Source organism: Sprattus sprattus, assembly GCF_963457725.1.
Source record: "Sprattus sprattus genome assembly, chromosome: 12".
Taxonomy (NCBI): domain Eukaryota; kingdom Metazoa; phylum Chordata; class Actinopteri; order Clupeiformes; family Clupeidae; genus Sprattus; species Sprattus sprattus.
The window spans coordinates 275,001-300,000 of NC_137910.1; the positions used below are offsets into that span (position 1 = coordinate 275,001).

The window sequence follows — 25,000 nt, forward strand, 5'->3', positions numbered from 1 at the left end:
TATCTCTCATGTAAGCAGCTGCTTAGGAGGTCTTATTAACACATTGGTTTGAAGACCCTTCTTCTGAGGGTTCCAAGCCCTACAGCATCTCAGCCATCAAAAGCACTTGAGGCTTACCATCAGAGATTTATTCATAAGGACAACAGCCTTTGTTCAACCTTACATATAATCACCTTCTTTTCAAACACCTCTAACACCCTAACGTGGATATTGCCTCTATGGCAACAGCAACAACAACAACTATAACAACAACATCTACTATGACATCTACTGGCACCACTTATACCACTATATCCCATTACAGGAGTCTCACGATCTGGGAATCTGTAGTTAGCCAAACTGACCAGATTACCTGAACAGAAACAGAGGACTGGGGCAACAGTGGTACAGGAAGTAGAGAGGTCTTGGTTGTCAGAAGGCTGCTAGTTCGATTCCCTGTCGAGGCGTCCTTAAGCAAGACACTGAACCCATAATTGCTCCTGATGTGCAGTGTGCCATCAGTGTAGATGTAAAATGTATATACATGCTTGTAAATCACTTTGGATAAAAGCGTCTGCTAAATGACTAAATGTTAATGCAAGGACTGGAGCAGAGAAACATCCTCACCTAAATGACTAAATGTAAATGTAGGGACTGGGTTAGGGTTAGGGTTCGAGAGAAACATCCTCACCTAAATGACTTAATGTAAATGTAAGGACTGGGTTAGGGTTAGGGTTAGAGAAAAACATCCTCACCATCATACTGACACCCACTCCTGCTTGGGCGACGGAGCGAAGGCCGTCGGAGAGGTTGTCCGTCAGTGAGCGGCCCACGATGGTCGTATCGGCTGACAGGCGGTTGATGAGTTCCCCAGTGCGAGTCTTGTCAAAGAACGCCACTTCCTGCCTGACGATTGAGGTGAAGAGTGATTCACGCAGGTTGCGCACAATCTGTTGCCCTGTGAAGAGATTGCCATGACAACACAATCTGTCAGTCACAGAGTAGCAACCACCTAACCATCACTAAACCAAAAGCCATCAGAAGCCCACCTGAGATATAGTAAATCAACAGTAAAAAGTTAACTTGAGCAGTGCATACCACTAGACCAAAAAACTTTCATAGCATATTTATCATCATGTTTTATCATCAAATCTTCACTTGATCTTCACTGTCAAAAGCACAGTTTTTATTACCAGAGTGCTGCCAACAACATGTTTTTTTAACCATCGTAGTTTTCTATAATCAGAGGTCACAGTTCTGCCAAAAGCATGTTTCTTTAATCATCCTAGTAATGGCTGTGTGTGTGTGTGTGTGTGTGTGTGTGTGTGTGTGTGTGTGTGTGTGTGTGTGTGTGTGTGTGTGGGCATGTGTCTACCTGAGATCTGCATGAGGTAGACCCGTGCAGCGTTAGCAGCTCCCCCACAGATGAACACTCCACCCAGCATCACACACAGGGAGCTGAGGGAGGCGCTGAAGTCTGCGGCGGGGGTGGTGTAGATGGTGTCGATAACTCTCCCCAAGAAGAAGGGCGCTGACATGGTGACAGCACTGGAGGCCACTAGGAAACCCGTAGCCGCTGGCAATGGAGAGGTGGGGGTAAATATGGTGTGGTGACCGGCAGCCATTCCATACCATACAGTTTCAACAGGTTAGGTAGCTCAAAACCAAACCAAATTGGCCATCCAAGATTCATGAAGTTGAAGTGTCTCTTTACAAAAAGACTTGTACTAATGTGTCTAAGCGTGGAAATCTATCATAACTAGTTTTGTGAATCAGAAAAATAGTTAATAGTAACATAACAATAATCCTTCCACAAATTCAAACTTTGTGTCTGCACATTAATACAAATTAAATGAAAACGATGACTGTTTTGTTGCGTCAATGCCATCACCTGAAATTACACCTAAGCTACCTACCAGACAAGCGCCATCGCTCCGGGTGCGCCAGCTGCAACAGCCGTCGGATGTCCTCAGATGGTACTGGCATAAGACTTTTATCAATCTTGGTTTTGTTGTCCTTTATTTCTACCCCATCCTGTGAGGCTGGCCTCGAATCAGTAGAGGTACTATAATAGTTTAGTTTGTGCGTAGAGAGTGTCCATACATGGTGGGGTGCTGAAACCTCTCCAAGTCGAATACAGGGCATTGGCGACGTGACTGACTCAAAACTATAAAGTGGCAGAGGACGTGACACGACGTATTCTCGTCTCTTTCGTGGTCCCTTTAGAACCGTACTTTCCACCCAGTAAGTCCGATTTTGACAGCAGTGTATGTTCTTGCGCTTCAGTAGATTCGCAGCTGAGCATCTTGTCAACTTAAATAGTCTCATCCTGTTTGAGAACCCTAGCTGTCAGGCGGTCAACCGCATAGAAACACAACTCAAAATGTTAACTGACACAATTATCGAATGCAGCATAATTTGAAAGGACGAACCAAACTGGTTAACGACAGATAGCGTATGTTTTACTTCCCTTGCTTCAATTAGTAAACGAGATGAATGAAGTGCTAGTCTGACACATAGAACACAAATGTCAAAGAAGTGACCGGTCTCTTCGGAACAGCTGCATCCCTCGTTGGTAGGAAGAGATCTGCCCAGTGAGAAAGGCAATAGTCTTCGTTTTGACAGTTATTTCACATTATCTGTTCGTGACAGCCACATAAAAGAAGGGCTGTTGCGCCCAGCTATCGTCTATCGTTCGTTACATACGCCCTGTCACAACAATCTGTCTACTGATAACAGTCCAGCTCAGACGAACATATTCCCTTGACACTTTCAACGACGTCAACAATAACAATAAGACGCATGCACAAACATCCTCAAATAAAACCAACCACAGTGTCATAAGACGAAAAGGTGACCCTGCCGTAACATCCAGCGTTCAAACTGACTAGCTACATGAGTGTGGCATTCAAACCAATGGCCGATCATGTAGTTCAACTTTTTCAGGCATGTCCAATCGAATACATCTCCTGCGAAATCTAACCACAACAAACACGTAAATTGTATTTTTAGTTTTAAAATGCTGCATTTCTGTCTTTATGATAATACTAATTGTAATAAAATGTTTAATTGCACACAAAAAAGCGAAACAATTGTTACTGACACATCCGTTCTATCGATGAAGTAGTTCATCATTTACATTTGTCTGGAGAGTAAAGGTTAGAGGTTGAAGTTGAAGCTGAAGCGTCTAGCAACAGATGCGCCACATGTGCGAGAAGGTAGTGAGTTAAAACCGACAATATTTGTTGTTCAGGCTTATGATATACATACGTGACTCCAAATGTAGTTGGTCACGCTATCACGACTTAGTTGCTAATGCTTGATATCATAGTTAGTTACGTTACATGGGAGCTAATAGGTGGCTAGTAACGTGGGGTCTTTCGTGTTGTTTTTGTAATGTAAGCCAGCTTTTGGGCTAACTTACTTGTGTGCCTGTAAACTAACACATTCCACAATAGCTCATATTCTTATTTTTTATTTGTGTGAGGGTTTAATTCTGATAGACGATTGTAGTAAATTTGGCTAGTGAGGCAGGCTTGCTTTTGAAACATGGCTAAAGATCCAGGTTTGATTGGGCTAAGTGGTTGGCTGATGCTTTGATGACTAGCAATATAATAGTTTTCAATAATATAGGAAGCATTTCAATACATATCGTCAGAGCTAGGGTTTTGCTACAGAGTTTACGGTACGCATGTGCTTTACTACATGTACAGTCGAAATGTTGTAGTTGAACGTCTCCCTCTAGTGGTTAGTCTCCGCAACTCCCTGTGCACAAGACAGCTTCCAGCTATATGGCGTCAAAAACATCGATGTGTTGATGTGTGCATTTCTTTTCGTTATATTAACATTAATCGCTTGGGTGTGAGTGACCAAGATGAGAATAAAATGCAACATTGAAAAGCCATTGTGGTCTGGGTGGTGCATTGTGGGGCCAGAAATAGGACAGGATGCATTTTATTTGTTTAATTTAATATACAAATTTATGATCTATTGTCAATTTTGTCAATCCCTGCTAGGTTGGATTATTTAAATCATGGCTGCCATTTATTCTGGCATCCATCTGAAACTTAAGAGTCCTCAAACACCCTGGACGGATAAACTGAAGCTCGCTAGATTTGCTTGGATCTCACCACAATGTGTTCTTCCAAATAAGGAACAAGTAAGAATGTTTAACCTTATTTCCTGTGTGATGTTTGACAAGGGGAACCATGTAAAACCAACCAGCATATAGGGCAGATCACTTTGGGATCTTTACCTTAAAGGAATTGTTGTTTGATGTTTGTTTGTAATATTTATTGTCCTTTTCCCCCAGGTGTTATTTGATTGGACCAGCCATGCCCTCACTCTCTTTTATAGCAAGAAAATCGACTTGGATCAGAAGGTGGTGGAGGGCCTCTGGGTTTACTTTGATGACATCATCCACAGCAAGAAACTACAGACGGTCCTGAGTCAGGGAAAAACCATCAGCCTGCGGATAGCAGTGGCACAGGTATTTACCACAGTGGATCTCAGAAGAAACATGTTAATGTGTGATTTTGAAGATTTCATTTCTGCACAACAGCTAGCAGATTTTTACAGTGCATTGTCATTATTTAATTCTCAGTTCTTCATTCGCTATTTCACATTTGTCTCGCTTCTCGTGCAATTTTATTATTTCACACTTTTCTCATTTCTATTCTCTTCATCCCTGTAGGTCATCAATGACAGGATCCTTGAGCACAGCTCCGGCCAGCGCTCCGTCTCTCTGGCCACTGTGCTGAGCTGCCTGCGAGGCATCCTGTCCTCGCCCGTCCTCTCGCTCACCTACACTGCCAAGTATGAGCTGCTGGGGGAGCTCCTGGCGAGGCTTGGCCATCTGGCGTGTTCCCGGCTCAGCCCGCTGCACAGCGGGGCGTCCCTGACAGCCGGCGAGTTCGAGATGCTGCTGCTGACCCTGAGCACCTACCTGACAGTTCAGCGACAGCAGGCCAATGCCAACAGGGTGTTCACCCAGGTGACGTCTCACCTGCTCCAGCCCCTCCTCGTGCTGAGGCACCTGCTGGCCTCCAGGACCTGGTCTGGGGAGGAGGACGGGGAGGTGCGGCTCAGGCAGCACATTAGCAAAGAGATCCGCAGCAAGGTGGACGCCGTCCTGCAGGTGGCGCTGTTCTTCCCGGACAACTTGCAGGCGTATAAGGACGAGCTCCTGCCCTCCTCGGGGGAGGAGCCTGGGGCAGCAGCGGGCAGAAAGGGGCGCGCGGGGAAAGGCTTGCCCTCCCCGCCACTCGGCACGATCCTGGCAAAGCTCTGTGCCCCGGGGTCCTGTGACCCGGCGGTGTTGTACGCGGTGGTTTCCACCTCGCTTCCTTTGCTCTTCAAATTCGCGTTGGACGTGTTCTGCAAAGGAGGCGAGAACAAGCTGGTCTGTTTCCACCTCATGACAAAGTTCGTGTCCGCCCTGGACTTCACCGAAGACTTGACTCTCAAAGACACGTTCGACGCGGGGAACTGGAACCTCGTGCTGCTCGCTCTCGAGAACCTCCTGAACGGCTGCTTGAACGGCGACATTTACAACGTGGCGGCCGATCGAATCCAACACGAGGAAGTGCAGCTGAAGTTCTACCGCAAGCTGACCCAGCTCCTGTTCAACAACGCACAGACCGCCACTTCGGCGTGGTACCGCTGCCTGAAGACCCTCCTGGCGCTGAACCACATGATCCTGGAGCCGGACCTGGACGAACTGGTCTCGTCCGTGTGGGTGGACTCGGACTGCACGGAGCCCCGCGTCCTGAAGGCACGGGACGCCCTCATCTCGGCGACCCTGACCACCTACACCAAGCTGCGGCAGCTTCCCCGCCTCTTCGACGAGCTGCTGAGCGTCGTCTGCAGGCCGGCCATGGACGAGCAGCGGCAGCCTCTCGTCTCCGAGACCACGGAGCAGACACTCGCCCTCTGCCTCCGGGACACCCCCGCCAGCCAGAGCCTGGAGCTGTGCGAGCTCGTCCTCGAGAGGATCCGGAACGACGTGCTGCCGGACATCATCCGGGGGGAGCAGCAGGATGCCGGGGACGCCGCGCTGAAGATGTTCTCGCTCTGCGTGCTCCTGCACTCCGTGCTCTTCAGCCTGAAGACCCTGGACAACGCCACGCCCCTGCCCCTCGTCAGGCAGGCGCAGGGGCTCATGGGAGAGATGCTGGCCACGCTGAAGTCTCTCCTCGGAGATGTTCCGCCCTCGGGCAGCCTCTCGGGTCAGAAGGTCACAGAGTCGGGGCTTTTGCTCACCTACACCTGGGTGGAGGTGGACGCCCTCTTCCAGATGCACTGCAGTAAATACTCTCTTCGTGGAGACGTAGAGTCTAGCGGCGAGGTCAGAGATGAAAGCCTCTGGCTGCTCTCTGAAGTGCTGGTGAAGGGTTGGGATCAGGCTGCACTCGAGGGCTACAGCTCAGTCGGACGGCTTTTCCAGAAATTTCTGGCCCTTCAGATGATGAAGAAGATCGTTCTGAGGAGCGACTTTGCGTCAGATAGTAGCCACTTGGATGTGCTCCGCAACGCCACCCAGTTCATAGTGGGGAGAGGCGAATCGTCGCCTACCCAGTTCGACCATTTGTGGGACCTTCAGATCAGCAGTGTGGATGCTGATAGTTACCCAGCAGCTCATTGGCTCCTGGTGACGACCAACTTGCATCTGATTGCTCCGTTCCTCACAGACGAAGACACGGCTCATTTGGCTTCCCTACTCCTACAGTCCGTGCTGCAGAGCGATGCTGAGGCACACGGAGAGAAGCAGGGACTGTCTGTTGCCATCATCTCAAAGCAGCTGTTGGAAAGTGTGAATCTTATTGAGTTGCCTTCTCTCTACTCTGCTGTCGTGAGGAGCATCATGCAGGGTCTGACGCAGACGATCGACACCCAGTGTGTTGGGAGCGTTTGCCCGTCGCTTCTGAAACGTGTCGAGGAGTTTAGCGGGGACGGGTGTGACATGGAGGACATGACTAACGAGGCCGTCGGTGATGGAGCGGTGGATCTGGCCGTCGTGAAGAGGCTGAAGTCTGTTGCTCAGGAGATATTGACGACAGTTGTGTCGGGGTCACCGATGGATCTTTCTGTGGCTCAAGTCGACGACCTTTTGAAGTTATTCAAGGTCAGCCGTGCTCTGAATGTGGACGGAATGTCCCTGATGGACTACTCCGAGCTCTTCCTCATCTCCTTCATGATGGCAACATGCACTCAGCCCTGTGGTGGTGTGGAGGTCTCTGTCAAAATGGCCGTACTTACAGACGCATATCGTCTCCTCACCTCCCTGCTGAGCGCGAGAAACGCCCAGTTTATCTTGAAGTTCGCGCGCGGAAGCAAACTTCTCGAGGGTGCCGTGGCCTCCCTTCTCTCCCGTGCGAACCAGGGCCTGTTTGAGAACGTCAGCGCCCTGGACTGGTCCTCCTTCCTGCAGGCGGTGCACGGCTTCCTCCAGCGCCTGCTCGACCTGATCATCCAGCGCAAGAGCAGCATGCGGCTCAACCTGGAGCAGTTCGCCTCCTTCCTGCTGGTCCAGAGCGAGGCGGCCATGACGGCCACGGTTGCCTCGGGTGACTCGGCGAGGCTGGTCCAGAGTGAGGCGGCCATGACGGCCACAGTTGCCTCGGGTGACTCGGCGAGGCCGGACCCGGCGAGCCTCTTATCCCTGCAGCTGCTGCTGGCCTCCCTGAGCACCACGGGCGACGTCATGACGACCAGCCTGGGCCAGAGCAAACAGCTGGACCAGACGCTCGTCCAGCTGCTGGGGAAGATCGTCACGGCAACGGGACCGGTCGTCAAGGCCAGCCTGCTCAGCGGGGCGGCGGGCCAGGCCTTCTCCGTGGATGTGGTGGCGGGGATGGTGCGCAGCGAGCTGGCCTGTCTCTCTCATCAGGCTGCCGAGGGGGGGCCAGAGGAGGAGGGGGGGCCACAGGAGGAGGGGGGGCCACAGGAGGAGGGGGGGCCAGAGGCAGAGGGGGGGCCAGAGGAGGAGGGGGGGCCACAGGAGGAGGGGGGGCCAGAGGAGGGGAGGCCAGAGGCGAAGGGGGGGCCCCTGGCTCTCATCCACATGGGGCTGTACCGAAGCTGCAGCCTGCAGGTCCTGAAGGAGCTGTGCCCCGCCCCGCGCCCCATAGACTTCATCCTGTCATCGCTGCACTTCCTGTCAGCTTACTACAGGGCCGCAGAGAGGGCACAGGAGCCGGGCATCGAAGAGGTTTTTGTGGACATTTTGCACAATGTTCACAAACTACTGTCAGGTATTTCATTTTGTTTATTATGACCTTGATTTAATATTGGATGATTAGCGAACTTCATTATTTTGTAGTCCCCCACTTGTCTATTTGTGTTTGGTTTTCCAAGCAAGTGGAAATAAATGACCTCTTAATGAATACATGCAAAATAAGCCAACAGTGCTCCAGTGTGGATAGCCACATACCATAGAGCATTACACTTGATACATGTCCTCACATTATACCACTTCCATTTATTAAGCATGTCAGTAATTCACAGTTCGTTTGTTATACAACTTTACTGAAGAAAGATTAAAAATGTAAAAAGAAATTATTATATGCTGTATATAACACATTGTTTAACATAAAATATCATGTCACAGAGACAAATGAAATCCACTATTCTAAAACAGGAATTTTAAGCTATTGTTAAAAAACACAGACTGACTGTAATGTTGCCTTCAACCCAGCTCCTCGCTTTAAAGATGATTTCTTTCCTAATGAATCACTTAGTCCTGTCTCTCGTGTTTGACAGTGATTGGTCACCATTCGGCTTCTTGTCAGGGGATGAATATAGCTCCAAGCCTCTTAGCTTAGACCATCTATTCTTCACTTAAGGCGGGGGTGCAGTATCACAGTATTTTTCGGCACAATATAATATATCTTTAGAGCGGCGACAAATATCGCAAGACTAATTTTTTTGATATTGTGATTTAAATGAAATATTTTGCCACATACATCCACCCTGATGACATTGCTTCTGAAGTCCACAAGATGGCACAAGACCTCGTTTTTCTCTTGCGTCACATCAGAAATCGGAAAACAATTCAAAGTCAAAGGCAAATTTACCACGGCAAGATGGCTATAGAGACTCCCAGTATACGAAACGGTATATGTGGAGAAATGAATCGTAATGTATCTTAGAATCGATATTGCTGTATCGTAAAATGGTAAGAATCTCAGTCACATTGTATTGTGGCCCAAACATTGTGATAATATCGCGTCATCACCTCCATCGTCACCTGAATCCCCACCCCTATTTTGCAGCGCCTGTAACTGTCTTAATTTACAATTAGTTAATCCTCAAATCCCTAAATATTTCTAAAAAGTTATTGTTTCCAAACCATAAATATAATCTTCTGCCAAGACTGGAGAAGCAAGCGGCAATGCTAGGGTGAAATACGATATGAGGGCTAACAAGTCCACGGTCTAAAAGCCCCACTTTAAATCTAATGTCCATACCCTCATAGTTACTCTACATGTATTACTCATAACCTCATAATTACTCTATTACAGCCACATAGTATTTGTGGATGGAAATATTTGGTTTTGGTTTCTCTATTTTTTCTTTAAATTTCTCTCGCTCTTTCTTTCTGTCTGTCTGTCACTCTTAGTTTTCCTTCCATACCCTCATAGTTAATGTGACCTGGCATTCAGTTTGAGATGTCTGTTTGAATTAACAAACACCCCCTCTAATACAGACACATAATATTTGTGAATGGAAATATTTGGTTTCGGGTTTCTTTTAATTGTTATTTTCTTCATTCTTTCTCTCTCGCTCTCTCTTTCGTTCTGTCTGTCTGTCACTCTTAGTATCCTGGCTGTCTCAGGCAGATCTGAGGGAGCTGCAGGATCCAGTGAGGAGTCTGATTGGTCAGCTGGTGGCCAATAGTACCCTGGAGCGGTTCAACCCTGTCCTGCTGCTGCTGAGGGAAGGCCTGGACAGGTCAAAGGTCACTAAAGGACACCACAGGGTGAGTTTAGCTCTGGCTATACCTTTTTTTTTTTTTTTTTTTTAAGATTTATTTTTGGTTCTTTTTGGCCTTTAATCGATAGTTGTAGTGAAGAATGGGATAGGAAATGAGAGGGAGAAGAGTTGGAGTGGACAAGAGAAATGACATCAGGCCGGAATCGAACCAGTGCCCCCAGCTCTGGCTATACCTTTGATGGCTTTAGTCTCAAGTGTGCGAATCTGATCTAATGTAACTGTTAAACTGACAGATGAAATGCTACGTCTAAATGTGGCATTAGTTGAATTCCAAATAGAAATGTATTCTATTAAATAGTATGGAAATAGTACTTCACGCAACAAGGTACTAAAAGAAGAGATAGATGTATATTGCAGGTGTTATTTTGTTTATTTTTTCCTGCTTATCAAGATATGCAAAGCTACAAAAGGACGAGACTCTGGAGAATTGGATATTATTTCTGACATTGAGGTGTTTAATCACCCACAGGGGCCTCATTTTCTCCCTGTCATGTCTTGTCAGTGAAGAAGTCAAAATATTATGAATCCTTCACAGCCTCAGACAGACAGCCCCCCCCCCCACCCCACCCCCCACCCCCCCGCCCCTCCACAGAAATAAGATGAACTGTTATGTGTCACAGGAGGTTTTCTCTGCGGTGACTGTCACCAGGCTCCTGGCCAGCTGTGAGCTCCCAGAGTCCTGCTCAAAGGCGTTTTGGCTCATCGCCCCACAGATCATTTCAGCCATGGTTGTGAGTATTGGAGTCTTTTTATTTTAACATAACCAGTATAACATTCTACTAATCATCTATTACTCTATTATTCTAACTGAACCTTTTTTTTTAGTTGAGTGTTTTTGTGGATGTAGTCTCTGGATAGTTTGGTACTGTTTTTTTAGAAAACGATAGAAATTAAATAGAAATAAAAATGCAGTGTTATGAACTGTTTTTATCTCTCCACTATGATCGTTGCTCCAGGACAGATACACCTAATCACTTGCAAAGGCTTGTTTAGCATTGGGATTTTAGGTAGGAGATGAGACTGTAGCAAAATGTGTTTTCAGTTCATGCCAGGAAACCCCAGAGGCTTACCCAAGCACGGGACAGTAATGAAACCCAGCTCTTTTTTTTTTCCTCTTTCCTTTTTCAAACGGAGTGAATGGAGTCTCGACTCGACCCATCCTCTCCCTTCTATCTCTGAGTCTCGTCTCGACCCATCCTCTCCATTCTATCTCTGAGTCTCGACTCGACCCATCCTCTCCATTCTATCTCTGAGTCTTGACTCGACCCATCCTCTCCCTTCTATCTCTGAGTCTCGACTCGACCCATCCTCTCCATTCTATCTCTGAGTCTTGACTCGACCCATCCTCTCTATTCTATCTCTGAGTCTTGACTCGACCCATCCTCTCCCTTCTATCTCTGAGTCTTGACTCGACCCATCCTCTCTATTCTATCTCTGTACGTCCGTGATGCAGCTGAGGCTAACGAAAGCACTCGTATGGAAATGCCTATTTTTCCGACTGGCAGAGTGCAGTTCTTGAACCACCTCACATCCTACTCCCCCCTCGTCCCCCAAACTCATTCCCGTCCTGTCACGTAACGTCACGGCGGTCTCACAGCACGGCCAGGAGACGAACAGGCTGTCCCCCCAAAGTGCCGCCTGTCTGCTTCCATTAAGTGTCATGTCTCCGTTCGCTCTCTCTTCACCGGGAGCAAAACAAACACAAACACAGCATCCATCCCTCTCACTCTGAACAGACGTCTGAATCCCACAAGCGTTATGTATGCAGGTGTGTGGAGGCCTGACCCTTACAGAAGTCTGAATCCCACAAGCGTTATGTATGCAGGTGTATGGAGGCCTGACCCTTACAGAAGTCTGAATCCCAGCGTTATGTATGCAGGTGTATGGAGGCCTGACCCTTACAGAAGTCTGAATCCCAGCGTTATGTATGCAGGTGTATGGAGGCCTGACTCTTACAGAGTCTAAATCCCACAAGGCTCAGAGCATGCCTGCAGTACATCTCATGTCAGCCGGGAGAAACTCTGTGGCCTGAGCAATCCATATAAAATAGAATCTGAATTAGAATCCTCTTTTTTGTCAAGTATGTTTACACATACAAAGGAATTGAGCTTCAGTCATTAGTAGATCCCAGAGAACAAAGTACAGGTCTATAAACAGATGATGAATAACGTACAGTACTATTAACAGATGATGAATAAAGTACAGGACTATAAACATGTTAATAAAGTACAGGACTATAAAGTACAGGACGCTAAACATGATGAATAAAGTACAGGACTATAAACATAAACATGATGAATAAAGTACAGGACTAAATTGTAATATTATAATAATATTCAGAGCACTGTGCCCTACTGGATATGAAGTGACTGAGGTACAGGTGATGAATGTATAATATTCAGAGCACTGTGCCCTACTGGATATGAAGTGACTGAGGTACAGGTGATGAATGTATAATATTCAGAGCACTGTGCCCTACTGGATATGAAGTGACTGAGGTACAGGTGATGAATGTATAATATTCAGAGCACTGTGCCCTACTGGATATGAAGTGACTGAGGTACAGATCTGGATCGTCTCCAGAATCATTCCAGAATCAGCTGTTACGCAGTGATCACCGATGCTTTTAAAGCATTAAAGCAGCAATACAGAGTTTCTCGTCCAAAACTAGGAAACTAATTGCCTAAATGGCATGCAATAACCTTGCAAACATCACCAACAGCCCAGCTGACACTGATGGAAGGTTGCCAATACACTATCTGGTGTCTGGAAATATCATGCATGTGAAAGCTTTTCTCCCATTTTTGTAGGGTGTACCAGCCCGTTGCACAGAACTTCATAGGGCATATTCAGGATGGCTAGTGGGGAAGGCACAGGTGTTAATCTGTCCTTCACATGACCATATGCGATCAAAATGAATTTGAGGATGGTACCAAAACTAGTTGCCTGTAAAACTATATCTCTAAAAGTGTCAAATTGTTGCATAGTGTTACTTTAAATGAAGCGTTGATACTAAGGGTCACTTATGTGGGCCACTGTGACATTGTGGCAGCTGTTTATTTTTTTTATTTTTTTTTAAAGAGTCGTGTGTGTGATCATTTGGTTATTTCTCTCTCTCTCTCCATCTGTTCGTTCTTAATCTCTCTTAACACCTTGTTCTGAAACTGTACTCCACTAATAAGGTCGTGTTTCCAAGCTTCTGTGAGAAAGCATCTTGTGTATCGTTGCTCTTCTGAAAACATAGAACATAAATTCACCAGTCTGAATACAAACTGTTTGGATGATTTGACAATAAAATACTTAACTTGACATTTATCTGATTTTGCCTTCAGTTCGTAGTGAGGGAGTCTGGGAAGGAGACCTCACTGATCTCTGCTCTGACCATACCGGCGTTGGAGGCTCTTTCAGTTCTACTGCGCCAGGGCGAAGGACTGCTGTACAACCCACATCATGTCACCCTTGCTCTGGGAGCCGCACAGTTTGTCCCTCTGGAGCACCTGTCCGTCCAGGACTACCATGCAGCCTTTGAAGCAATCCATGAGGTGCTGTTCGCCATCATCCAATGTCATACACAGGTGAGGACAGTCTTGGTGCGTTATTGGTAGCTCTGCTTGTAGACCAGGGAGAACATGAGACACAAAGGTCATACTTTGTCTCGCCTGTTTATTACATTTTTAAAAAGTGACATCGTCATTCTGGATTTAGGGAGTTGGCATCACGCAGTTAGTTCTACTTTCATTTTAAAGCGTTTTGATGTGAAGATGCCTGTTCTCCCTAGTCTTGTTTCAGTGATGTTCTCTTCTCTCGTCAGTCTTTGTCTTCCATCTGAACATTATTCTCGGGTTTTGCATGATTGACACATCCTCCCCTTTAATCAAGCTGTTGCAGGCTGGTGTGCATGAATCACTGTTCGTGTTGCTTCATGTGGTGTTGTTCTGTGGGCACATCCGCTCCACAAAAACAGAATCTGGCTCTCAAACATCTGTGTGTGGATTATTAGGTGTGTGTGTGTGTGTGTGTGTGTGTGTGTGTGTGTGTGTGTGTATTATTAGTCCTCCCCTTACACAGCTTTTCTTTTTCTTTTTTTCTCCGTGTCAAGAGACAGGATTTTCTTTTATTGTGTTATAAAAGTTGTGGATGGCGAGGCTCAGCACATAAACTACCCCAGATGTGCTGACATGTCTAGCATGCCTAGTGTTCTTCCTGAGGAGGGCACGCTCGTGACGCCTTTCTCTCTGTCCCCCTCTGAGGGAGGGAGGAGGGAGGAGAGGGAGAGAGAGAGAGAGAGGGAAAGAGAGAGAGAGGGAAAGAGAGAGGGATGGAGAGAGGGAGGAGAGGTAGAGGGGAGAGAGGAAGAGAGAGAGAGAGGGAAAGAGAGAGGGATGGAGAGAGGGAGGAGGGCATGCTCGAGAGGCCTTTCTTTCTGTCTCCCACTGTGGTGTGTGTGTGGACTTGGAATGTCCTGTCAAATCAGTCACCCAGGAAATCCATCAGAAACTGATTTTGTGGAAATATTTTGGCTCAACTGTCCTGGACACACAGACTGCCTTCTCTGGGAAAGGAATCTGTTGTGTCGTCATGGTAATGCCTAGGCGATATGAGGCCCTGTTATGGAACCACTCTCCTCCAAGCTTTCAAATCTCATTTGGCTACCCTTACCTTGACGGTGGGACCATACAGGCAAGTATGGCTCTTGCAAATCATTCACTTCAACATCCACAGCCTTCCTGGTGGACTCTCTCTGTACTGCACACTCAGAACTAATGAAAAGCTATCCAAACTACTCGGCTGTGTGACACAATCTGCCCTGCTTCGGTCAGTGATGTGTCTTCACCTCAGCTTGTGACCGCTGTCTGTGTGAGCCATCAGTCATCTTGTGGAGGGTTTGGTAGCATGGTTCAAGGCTGTAGACAGTTCGCACCTCAAGACCTTTCCCTTCCTAATTCTAAAGATAAAGTTACTCTCTTGTCTTTATTGGCCACAGGGAATCTACCATTCTGTAAAATTAGTCTTATTTCAGTGTTGCCCACAGCATATTACGTTTTATTCTCATTAGTACTGACCAGTGTTTAGATTCTATTGTTAGTTAGTACAGGTAGAGTTTCGTCTTCTTAGGTAAAATTAGTTTCCGCGTCAGTAGAGGGCACAGGGTGTTTACTCCTCAAGGAAAGTTAGTTCAACGTTAGTTACGGGCATAATGTGTTTTTGCTCAGTGTAAAGTTAACCTCTCTTTAGTACCGGCCGGGTGCTCTGGGTTTAGTATAGTCAGTCGCTCGACAGTACTGGCCAAGGTGTGTTGACTCTAGGCCATAGAGGAGCTCGTTCACAAAGCCGTCTGTCACACCTCGAGAAAATTGGCGTGTCTAGATGGTGTTCTCTCAGTGTGGTGAAGGGACGAGTAAGTGAAGGCAGATGTGGGAGAGTGGGAGAGAGAGAGAGGGGTACAATGCTGGCAAGAGCCCTGCAGAGCGCATGGAAACCATTACCAAGCTCACTGCTGCCCGATGACTCACAGGCACTTGGAGACACTTGGGGAAGTGTGGGCAAGTTTGTCTGGTTCTCAAAAGAACCTGACGGCACATGGCACCGCTTGCTAAAAGCACTGTAAAGCACTTTGAATTGCAACTCTTGTACGAAATGTGCTATATAAATAAAGTCTTACTTACTTACTTGCTTTTCTGATGGTAGCAATCCAAGCGAAGAGAACGACCTGCCCAGAGAAAAGAACCTGACGGCACATGGCACCGCTTGGCACCACTTGGCACCGCCTGCTTTTCTGATGGTAGCGATCCAAGCAGGAGAAAGGTCTGCCCAGCATGGCCTCGCTGCAGAGTGGCGTCTGGGGGCTCCTTTGCCAACGTGCATGGGCTCAGATCTAAGCTTTCAACAACTGAATGTTTTTGAGTGATTTTATGATGTTACTTGTGAACAGTAGTGATTTTAAAAGTAATGTTAAGTCTGTTATTAGGCAAAGGAAAAGCACAAAGTCAGTAGTATGTCTAACTTTAGTTTAGTATGCAAGAAAAGAGAGTTATTGTCATACTCATACTCTCAATGGGTTAAGACACGTGGGTTAAGAAACGTGCCAAATCCAGGGAGAACACACTGAGGTTAGGGTAGGAATACGAACCTGGATGGGGTTATTAAACAAAATGGGATATGAACCCTGGTAACCTTAGGCACCCAAACATCTTCTTATAACAGGCTTTATTTGCATAATATAGGTTAACAAGAATGGGAGCATTCAGAGAATGCAAACCTCTGCCATGACCTTGACCTTTGACCTTGACATCTGAAGATCTAATCAATTAGTGCCATTATATTACCCAATCTCCCCACAAAGTTTGATGGAAATCGGTCCATTCGTTTCTGCGTAATCCTGCTGACAAACAAACATACAGGGGCGAAAACATAACCTCGTCGGCGGAGGTAATTAACATGTTCCCCAGTAGTCTGTGAGTGCCTCAGCCATAACCACCATATTGCATTTTCTGCAGAACAGAAGTGTTGTGTTTGATTTGAGCTACAAAGTCTTTATCATTTATCTCCACTGGTCTTGTGTGTGAAGATGGTAGACTGTGAAGACTGGCTTGCCAACCTCGTTCCCTTGTCTGCTACCAGTTCTGCATACTTTAGCTTCTTCCTCTCAAAGGCTTCTTCAATCGCATCTCAAAGGGAGTCATTAACTCCGTTAAATAAACAATGTGTTCAACACTCAGAATACAACACCATGTCTGGTCTCAAAGCAGTCCCAATAATAAACTGTGGAACTTGAAGTTGCCTTCCGACATCACCCAGCAATCTTCATTCCCCTGCTTTACCCCATTTGCCAGTGCTGTGTGTGTGTGTGTGTGTGTGTGTGTGTGTGTGTGTGTGTGTGTGTGTGTGTGTGTGTGAGGGTGTGGGTGAGGGTGTGTTTGCCAGTACTGTTTCTATGTGCCTGGTGTCCACTTTTCTGCCCCTCTCACTCAAAATAAATGATACTGTCCCTGCCATTAACCAGCAAAGAGTTAACCTGAACTTGTTTATTCTCAAACAACCACGCCAATGATTTAAAAACCTGATTATTGATTATGTCTCCATGTGCAGTCACCCTGGGTCAAGCTTGTTTCACTACCAGACAGAATATGTTTTACTGGGCCAACACCCTTACACACCCATGGTCTGAGGCCAACACCCTTACACACCCATGGTCTGAGGGTCTGCGTAGTTGGGCAGACATCATAAGTGAATCCAACAATGAATTATGCCAGTTCGTCCCTTGACCTTGCTTTGCCTGAGAGTCCATGCTGTTTGTCTAGATTCCTCTTCTTGCTCACGAGCTGGTTACGGTCTGCCTCCTCTCCAGCAAGTAGCCTTACACCACGCTTTCCAACGGTCACCTAGCCAAGTAGCCTTACACCACGCTTTCCAACGGTCACCTAGCCAAGTAGCCTTACACCACGCTTTCCAACGGTCACCTAGCCAAGTAGCCTTACACCACGCTTTCCAACGGTCACCTAGCCAAGTAGCCTTACACCACGCTTTCCAACGGTCTCCTAGCCAAGTAGCCTTACACCACGCTCTCCAACGGTCTCCTAGCCAAGTAGCCTTACACCACGCTTTCCAACGGTCTCCTAGCCAAGTAGCCTTACACCACGCTCTCCAACGGTCACCTAGCCAAGTAGCCTTACACCACGCTTTCCAACGGTCTCCTAGCCTTCCACCACGCTTTCCAACGGTCTCCTAGCCGAGAGCCTCCACTAACACTCTGTGCTTGCCCAATGATAACCCTATGCTATGATGTACCTCGCGCATGTTGAATCGCTTCTCTTGGTTTTTTCACTTCTTCCCTGTTTTCACCATTGAGGTAGTGCGTTTGACTGTTTTCACCATTGAGGTAGTGCTCTTGACTGTGTTCACCATTGAGGTAGTGCCCTTGACTGTTTTCACCATTGAGGTAGTGCCCTTGACTGGATCCTTAGACTGAGGGAAAGTCATCTCCAGGCTGGTCTTAGCTCAATTTAACCCATGCTGGTTAATGGAACTCCAAAATTCCTTTTCTATACAATGCTACAGTACTGCCTAACTACCCTCTTCATCGTTCTCCACCTCTGAAATAGCAACTTTATAGACAGTAAGGCCACCTATTGTGTGGCAAAAAAATTCAAAATGTCAAAATCTTCTTGATGAATGCTCTCTACAATAGAAGGAATCTCCTCACCATCAATGTATAAACTGCCCTATTCATGATTCTCCACCTCTGAAATAGCAACTTTATAGAGAGTTATGTGTGAGAAAAGTCTTATTAATGACATTGCTCACCTTAACAATGAAGTATTTAAGCTAAGCTCTGCAACCTGTCCTTGGTCACTCAATGAGGAACTGTACCACCTGCCCAAACACACACACACACACACACACAAACACACATACAGATACACATACATACGAGTTGTACCACCTGCCTGAACTCTTCACGGGTTTCTCTACAATAGGAGGAACCTCCTCACCATCAAAATAAAAACTGAAAAGGGCATTACAGTTTTTTTTAATCAAAAACTAGTAAAGTAACTAGCTAACAGCCACATAACTTGCCCCGCCAAATACCAACCACAACACTTTTGGCACCAATTTAAAAACTAGCTGTCTTACTAATGTTGTGTGGTAGTAACTTTGGTGAAGCTATCCTGTGTTTTCCACCCCACAGCACAATATTATATGGAGAATAGCCTGGGTGGATGGTTAGAGTGGGTGTGTTCATCTTCTACAATTGTATTGGTTGGGCGCTATATAAGTTCAATTGAATAAAATTCTTCAAATTGCCATGTGCTATCCATATTGTGGGGCGACAGTGGTTCAGGAGGTAGAGAAGTTGTTTAGTAATCAGAAGGTTGTTAGTTTGTGTGTGTGTGTGTGTGTGTGTGTGTGTGTGTGTGTGTGTGTGTGTGTGTGTGTGAGTGACAGTGGTTCAGGAGGTAGAGAAGTTGTTTAGTAATCAGGAGGTTGTTAGTTCATGTGTGTGTGTGTGTGTGTGTGTGTGTGTGTGCGCGACAGTGGTGCAGGAGGTAGAGAAGTCGTTTAGTAATCAGAAGGTTGCTAGTTCTATTCCCTGTCGAAGCGTCCTTAAGCAAGACTCTGAACCCCTTAATTGCTCCTGATGTGCAGTGTACCATCAGTGTAGATGTAAAATGCATATACATCCTTGTAAGTCGCTTTGGATAAAAGCGTCTGCTAAATGACTAAATGAAAACTAGAAAAATATAAAAATTGAAGACCAGCTCAAACATGAGAATATGTATTATTTATTATGTTTTATTATTTATTTATGTATTATTATTATATATCTGCGTGGAAACCTTCTCTAATCTTCTGAACCTTCTACCGCTCTGCCATGATGTTTGGGGCACAGCTTACAGCACATCATTTTGTTTTCCATACACCATCGCATATTTCTGCACATTTGAACAATTTCTTCCTTTTGCCTCTTTCCTCCCGTGTACTTTCCAGGTGATGCTGACAGCAGCTCCAGCCTTCTTAAACTGTTTCTACAGACTGGTGGCTTCCATCATGTTGGAGGGGAAACAGAAAGGAGAGTTGGAGAGAGGTACGGTGTTCTAGCTTGCCTCCACCATTGAATGAATGCCAGGGTTGGCTCACAGTAGGCGTGTGAAATAGGAACATATGGGATATAAAGTCATTATTTCCAGTGTGCTAGATGGATTGAAGAAAAAGGGCATTTATTGGCATGGCTCATCAGATTCAGTTATGAAACTGGATTTTGTTACCATATTGAATTCTGTTGTGGCATGGCACTGTTTCATGTCATGTCCTCCACTTCAAGCACCTCAGCTCTCTTTAAAAACGAAATACTTCTTTGGCCCGTCTAGTGTTCATCCATCAACCTCAGTTTAAATCATATCTCAGCTTTTAAAATGTTCTGAAATGTCCATTTCTACTTCTATCCAAGGTCAGGGTTTTACTCTAAACTTAATCTCTACCGCCCAAACTTCCTTGGCCCTTTCATCCTGGCCTAGGGTGTTAACAGGACCAGCTGTCACTGTCCCGTGTATTGCAGCGTTGTGTTTTGGGGTCTTGTATAAAGGTTAATCGAGACTTATTGTACATGTGCTCACTAGAACACAACTGGACTGTAGTAAAGCACCCAGGCCTGTCAAACATTTGAAAAGAAAAAGGTGCAGCTGGAATGAAATAGTTTGGAACAGGTCTGAGTGCAGTCATAGATTTTTCTAGGCTCATTATCAGCGTTTTAATGCTCCCTCCAGTGTCAGAGGGCTGGAGGTTTCACAAACACTCACACACACACACACACACACACACACACACACACACACACACACACACACACACACACACACACACACACACACACACACAAACACACACACACACAAACACAAACACACACACAAACACACACACACACACAAATACAGGCTCATTTAGTTGAGGTCCATTTTACCTGGAATGTTCACCGCTCTCTTTATGGTGATTTAAAAATGTGGGCACACTCCAAGACCTCTCCCTAGGGGTGTGTGGATAGACTGAAACTCCATAGAGGCACAAGGGAAGATGTCAGATTTTTGTCTTGAAAAGCCTCAAGTCCCTCACGCTTCACAGCTTGGTTTTCCTCATCTAAAGGACTGGATACCTTTTAATGTCCCACATCCATCCCTGATGAATTGTCATTTTTTTTTTTTTTTTTAAGATTAAAGACTCGCTTCAGAGAGACTTTTTCTTCCACACATTATCACTGTAGACTGAGGTTTGAATAGAAGACATCAAAGCCCAGCTCACTCGCCACACACACACACACACACACACACACACACACACACACACTGAAGGTGTCATGGTGCCTTCCACAAGGGAGCGTTTGTTTTTTAATGTTTTCCTTTTTATTCTGTGTCACGGTGTGATTTAGTGAGGGATCACAGAGGAGCCTGGAGAGGAAGAAGGGAACATTATTAATGTAGTTTAAAGCTGATCATTAGCCTGCTACATTACATACATACATTACTGCATACATTGCAAGGGATTATTAGGAAATGTGTTGTATTCATATCTACTTTGGCATATGTACATAACAATATGTAAACATTTTTGAATGCAAAAGCACTGTCTGCCCTTATACATTATGCATGCATTTGTTTAGCATACGATGTGGAAGGGAAATGTAACTACCCACAAAGGCAAACGTGTGTGTGTGTGTGTGTGTGTGTGTGTGTGTGTGTGTGTGTGTGTGTGTGTGTGTGTGTGTGTGTGTGTGTGTGTGTGTGTGAGTGACGGACCTCATTAGGGCAGGGCTAGACCGTTCTCTCAGGCAGGAATGGGCACAGTGTTTAGTTTTCTATCTGAACTTTCTTGTTATTATTTTTTAAACATTTAAAGTACACACACACACACACATATACACATAAGCTTCTGAGTGAAGGTTCTGTCCCTCTTCTGCCACAGCTTCAGAGGACGGCAGAGAGCTTTTGAAGTGCGCTCGTCTGGTGGAGAGAATGTACTCGCACATCGCCACCACCGCCGAGGGCTTCACCGTCCTCTCGTCCTTCATCGTAGCCCAGTACGTCAGTGAGCTGCAGAAGGTCTGTAACACACACACACACACACACACACACACACACACACACACACTTCACACACACACTTCACACACACTTCAGAAGGTAAGATCTGTAACAACGCTGTATTTCACTCAGTACGTCAGTGAGCTGCAGAAGGTAAGATCTGTAACACACACACACACACACACACACACACACACTCACACACTCACACTTCAGAAGGTAAGATCTGTAACAACGCTGTATTTCACTCAGTACGTCAGTGAGCTGCAGCAGGTCTGTAACACACACACACCCACACACACACACACACACACTCACACTTCAGAAGGTAAGATCTGTAACAACGCTGTATTTCACTCAGTATGTCAGTGAGCTTCAGAAGGTAAGATCTGTAACACACACACACACACACACACACACACACACACACACACACACACACACTTCAGAAGGTAAGATCTGTAACACTAACACACACACACACACACACACACACACACACACACACACACACTTCAGAAGGTAAGATCTGTAACACTCACACACACACACACACACACACACACACACACACACTCACACTTCAGAAGGTAAGATCTGTAACACTAACACACACACCACACACACACACACACACACACACACACACACACACACACACTTCACACACACACACTTCACACACACTTCAGAAGGTAAGATCTGTAACAACGCTGTATTTCACTCAGTACGTCAGTGAGCTTCAGAAGGTAAGATCTGTAACACACACACACACACACACACACACACACACACACACACACACACACACAAGCACACACAAAAACACACACACATAAGGTAAGAGCTATAACAACGCTGTATTTCACTCTGGGGTCGGTTGCATTTAAATGAGAGCGAGAGCGACAGATCCTCAGCTGCAACATCTTCTTATTGTTAAATTCCTCTCCAGTCTAGCTGCTTCTTTGGACGTGTTTTATAAAAACAATGCCCCTTTATGTAACAGTAATCCCTTTATATTGCCCGTTGAGGAATGTTCTGTACATTTCCTTTCCAACCTAAAAAATGAAAGGATCATCAAGTGGGGCTCTGCTGAATAACGTTCTAACCATCTTTCTCCAAACAGGCTGTCCCACTAAAAAAAATAAAAAATAAAACACTTATCAACTTAATTTGTACCAGCAGTTAAATATGTCCTTTTATAGCCATTATGGTGTTTAAGAAACATACTGACATTTTAACTACTTTCTTGGGGCCTCCCCCCCCCCTCTTTCTCCCCCTTCTTTCCCTCTCTCCCTTCTTTCCCTCTCTCCCTTCTTTCCCTCTCTCCCTTCTTTCCCTCTCTCCCTTCTTTCCCTCTCTCCCTTCTTTCCCTCTCTCCCTTCTTTCCCTCTCTCCCTTCTTTCCCTCTCTCCCTTCTTTCCCTCTCTCCCTTCTTTCTCAGCTGCTCTCCCTCTCTGTCTCTTGCACACTCACACCTTTTCTCTTTTGCACTCACTCACACACTCACTCACACACTCACTCACACACCCTCCACTCTCTCTCACACCCTCCACTCTCCCTCTCTCCCTCCCTCTCTCCTCTCTTCTCATACACTCACTCACTCTCCCTCCCTCCCTCTCTCCTCTCTCTTCCTCATCCAATCCCTCCACTCTCTCTCCCTCTCTCTCTCCCTCCCTCTCTCCCTCTCTCCTCTCTTCCTCATCCACTCACTCACACCCTCCACTCTCTCTCCCTCTCTCCCTCCCTCTCTCTCCCTCCATCCCTCCCTCCCTCCCTCTCTCTCCCTCCCTCTCTCTCTCCCCCTCTCTCCCTCCCTCCCTCTCTCTCCACTCTCTCCCTCTCTCCCTCCCTCCCTCATGCTTGGCTCAGTGACTCAGCGTTGCTAGTTTCAGTTTCCTCTGAGGCCTCATACTGCACTCATGAAACACAACCCTGCCACACCTCTCCCTCTTCCCTCGTCCCTCTCTTCCTCATCCACTCACTCACACCCTCCACTCTCCCTCTCCCTCTTCCCTCCGTCCCCAACCCTGCCACACCTCTCCCTCTTCCCTCTTCCCTCTTCCCTCCGTCCCCAACCCTGCCACACCTCTCCCTCTTCCCTCGTCCCTCTCTTCCTCATCCACTCACTCACACCCTCCACTCTCCCTCTCCCTCTTCCCTCCGTCCCCAACCCTGCCACACCTCTCCCTCTTCCCTCTCCCTCTTCCCTCCGTCCCCAACCCTGCCACACCTCTCCCTCTTCCCTCTTCCCTCTTCCCTCCGTCCCCAACCCTGCCACACCTCTCCCTCTTCCCTCTTCCCTCTTCCCTCCGTCCCCAACACTGCCACACCTCTCCCTCTTCCCTCTTCCCTCTTCCCTCCGTCCCCAACACTGCCACACCTCTCCCTCTCCCTCTTCCCTCCGTCTCCAACCCCAAACCCTCACCATTTCAAATACCAAAGTGCAGAGGGGTACAGCACACCGTTCCTCTCCCCAAGCATGTAGCCCTGCTGAGTCAGTCAGAGACAAAGAGACTCTTAGAGGCCCAACCAGTCGACCCACAGGTACCTGCCGTGAGAGAGACCCACCGTAGCCTGTTACTTGGCCGAGGTGTAGAAGCCCGTGCCAGTAAGTAACCCAGTTTCCACCTGGCAGGACATCACGTTCCACTCCGGCTTAAAGCTCACTTTTGGCTCGTGTGTGTGTGTGTGTGTGTGTGTGTGTGTGTGTGTGTGTGTGTGTGTGTGTGTGCCTCCACTCCGGCTTAAAGCTCAGTTTTGGCTCGTGCAGGTGAGGGAATAATAATGAGGAGGGGTGGGGGGTTGACAGGAGTGTCAGTAGCATGGAGGCACACACACACACACACACACACACACACACACACACACACACACACACACACACACACACACACACACACACACACATACACAGAGACACACACACACACAGAGACACACACACACACACACACACAGAGACACACACATACACACACACACACACACACACACACACACACACACAAAGAGACACACACACACACACACAGAGACACACACACACACACACACACAGAGACACACACACACACACACACACACACACACACACAGACACACACACACACACACAGTATTTATGGGTTAGTTTTCACTGTGTGGAGTCATATTTGGTCGTAGGACTCCTGTCCCATTGTTTCAAGGAACTGTCAGAGCGCTAACATTTCGGTGCAAGTAGGCTATAAACCAAAAACTCTGCCAAATTGAAACCAGATCTTCATGCCGGCAGTCATGTAGAAGGAAATGGAAAAAAGAAGCTGCACGCTCTCCACTTCAGGAAAGAGGAAAGGGATATGCTTGTGTGTGTGTGTGTGTGTGTGTGTGTGTGTGTGTGTGTGTGTGTGTGTGACATGGAGTATTGACTATGAGACACATTAACCATCTACCTGCTCTTTGCGTCTTCCTGA

General features: G+C 46.7%; 2 protein-coding genes across 2 annotated transcripts in view; one reads left to right on the plus strand and one right to left on the minus strand.

Annotated features, from left to right (window-relative positions):
* Positions 1-2,817, minus strand: part of abcb10 (ATP-binding cassette, sub-family B (MDR/TAP), member 10) — a 19,382-nt gene extending 16,565 nt beyond the window's left edge. The window contains exons 1-3 of the mRNA XM_080848627.1: positions 1,896-2,817; positions 1,355-1,555; positions 735-937 (exon numbers count right to left, since the gene is read on the minus strand). Coding sequence (XP_080704753.1) covers positions 735-937; positions 1,355-1,555; positions 1,896-2,307 — 816 coding nt within the window. The 5' untranslated portion in view covers positions 2,308-2,817. The remainder of the gene's footprint in view (positions 1-734; positions 938-1,354; positions 1,556-1,895) is intronic.
* A 335-nt stretch (positions 2,818-3,152) lies between these two features.
* Positions 3,153-25,000, plus strand: part of urb2 (URB2 ribosome biogenesis homolog) — a 22,115-nt gene continuing 267 nt past the window's right edge. Inside the window, exons 1-10 of the mRNA XM_080848528.1 lie at positions 3,153-3,197; positions 3,996-4,138; positions 4,292-4,468; positions 4,673-7,899; positions 7,987-8,231; positions 9,798-9,958; positions 10,593-10,703; positions 13,305-13,547; positions 19,462-19,558; positions 21,430-21,566. Of these exons, the coding sequence (XP_080704654.1) occupies positions 4,013-4,138; positions 4,292-4,468; positions 4,673-7,899; positions 7,987-8,231; positions 9,798-9,958; positions 10,593-10,703; positions 13,305-13,547; positions 19,462-19,558; positions 21,430-21,566 (4,524 nt within the window). The 5' untranslated portion in view covers positions 3,153-3,197; positions 3,996-4,012. The remainder of the gene's footprint in view (positions 3,198-3,995; positions 4,139-4,291; positions 4,469-4,672; positions 7,900-7,986; positions 8,232-9,797; positions 9,959-10,592; positions 10,704-13,304; positions 13,548-19,461; positions 19,559-21,429; positions 21,567-25,000) is intronic.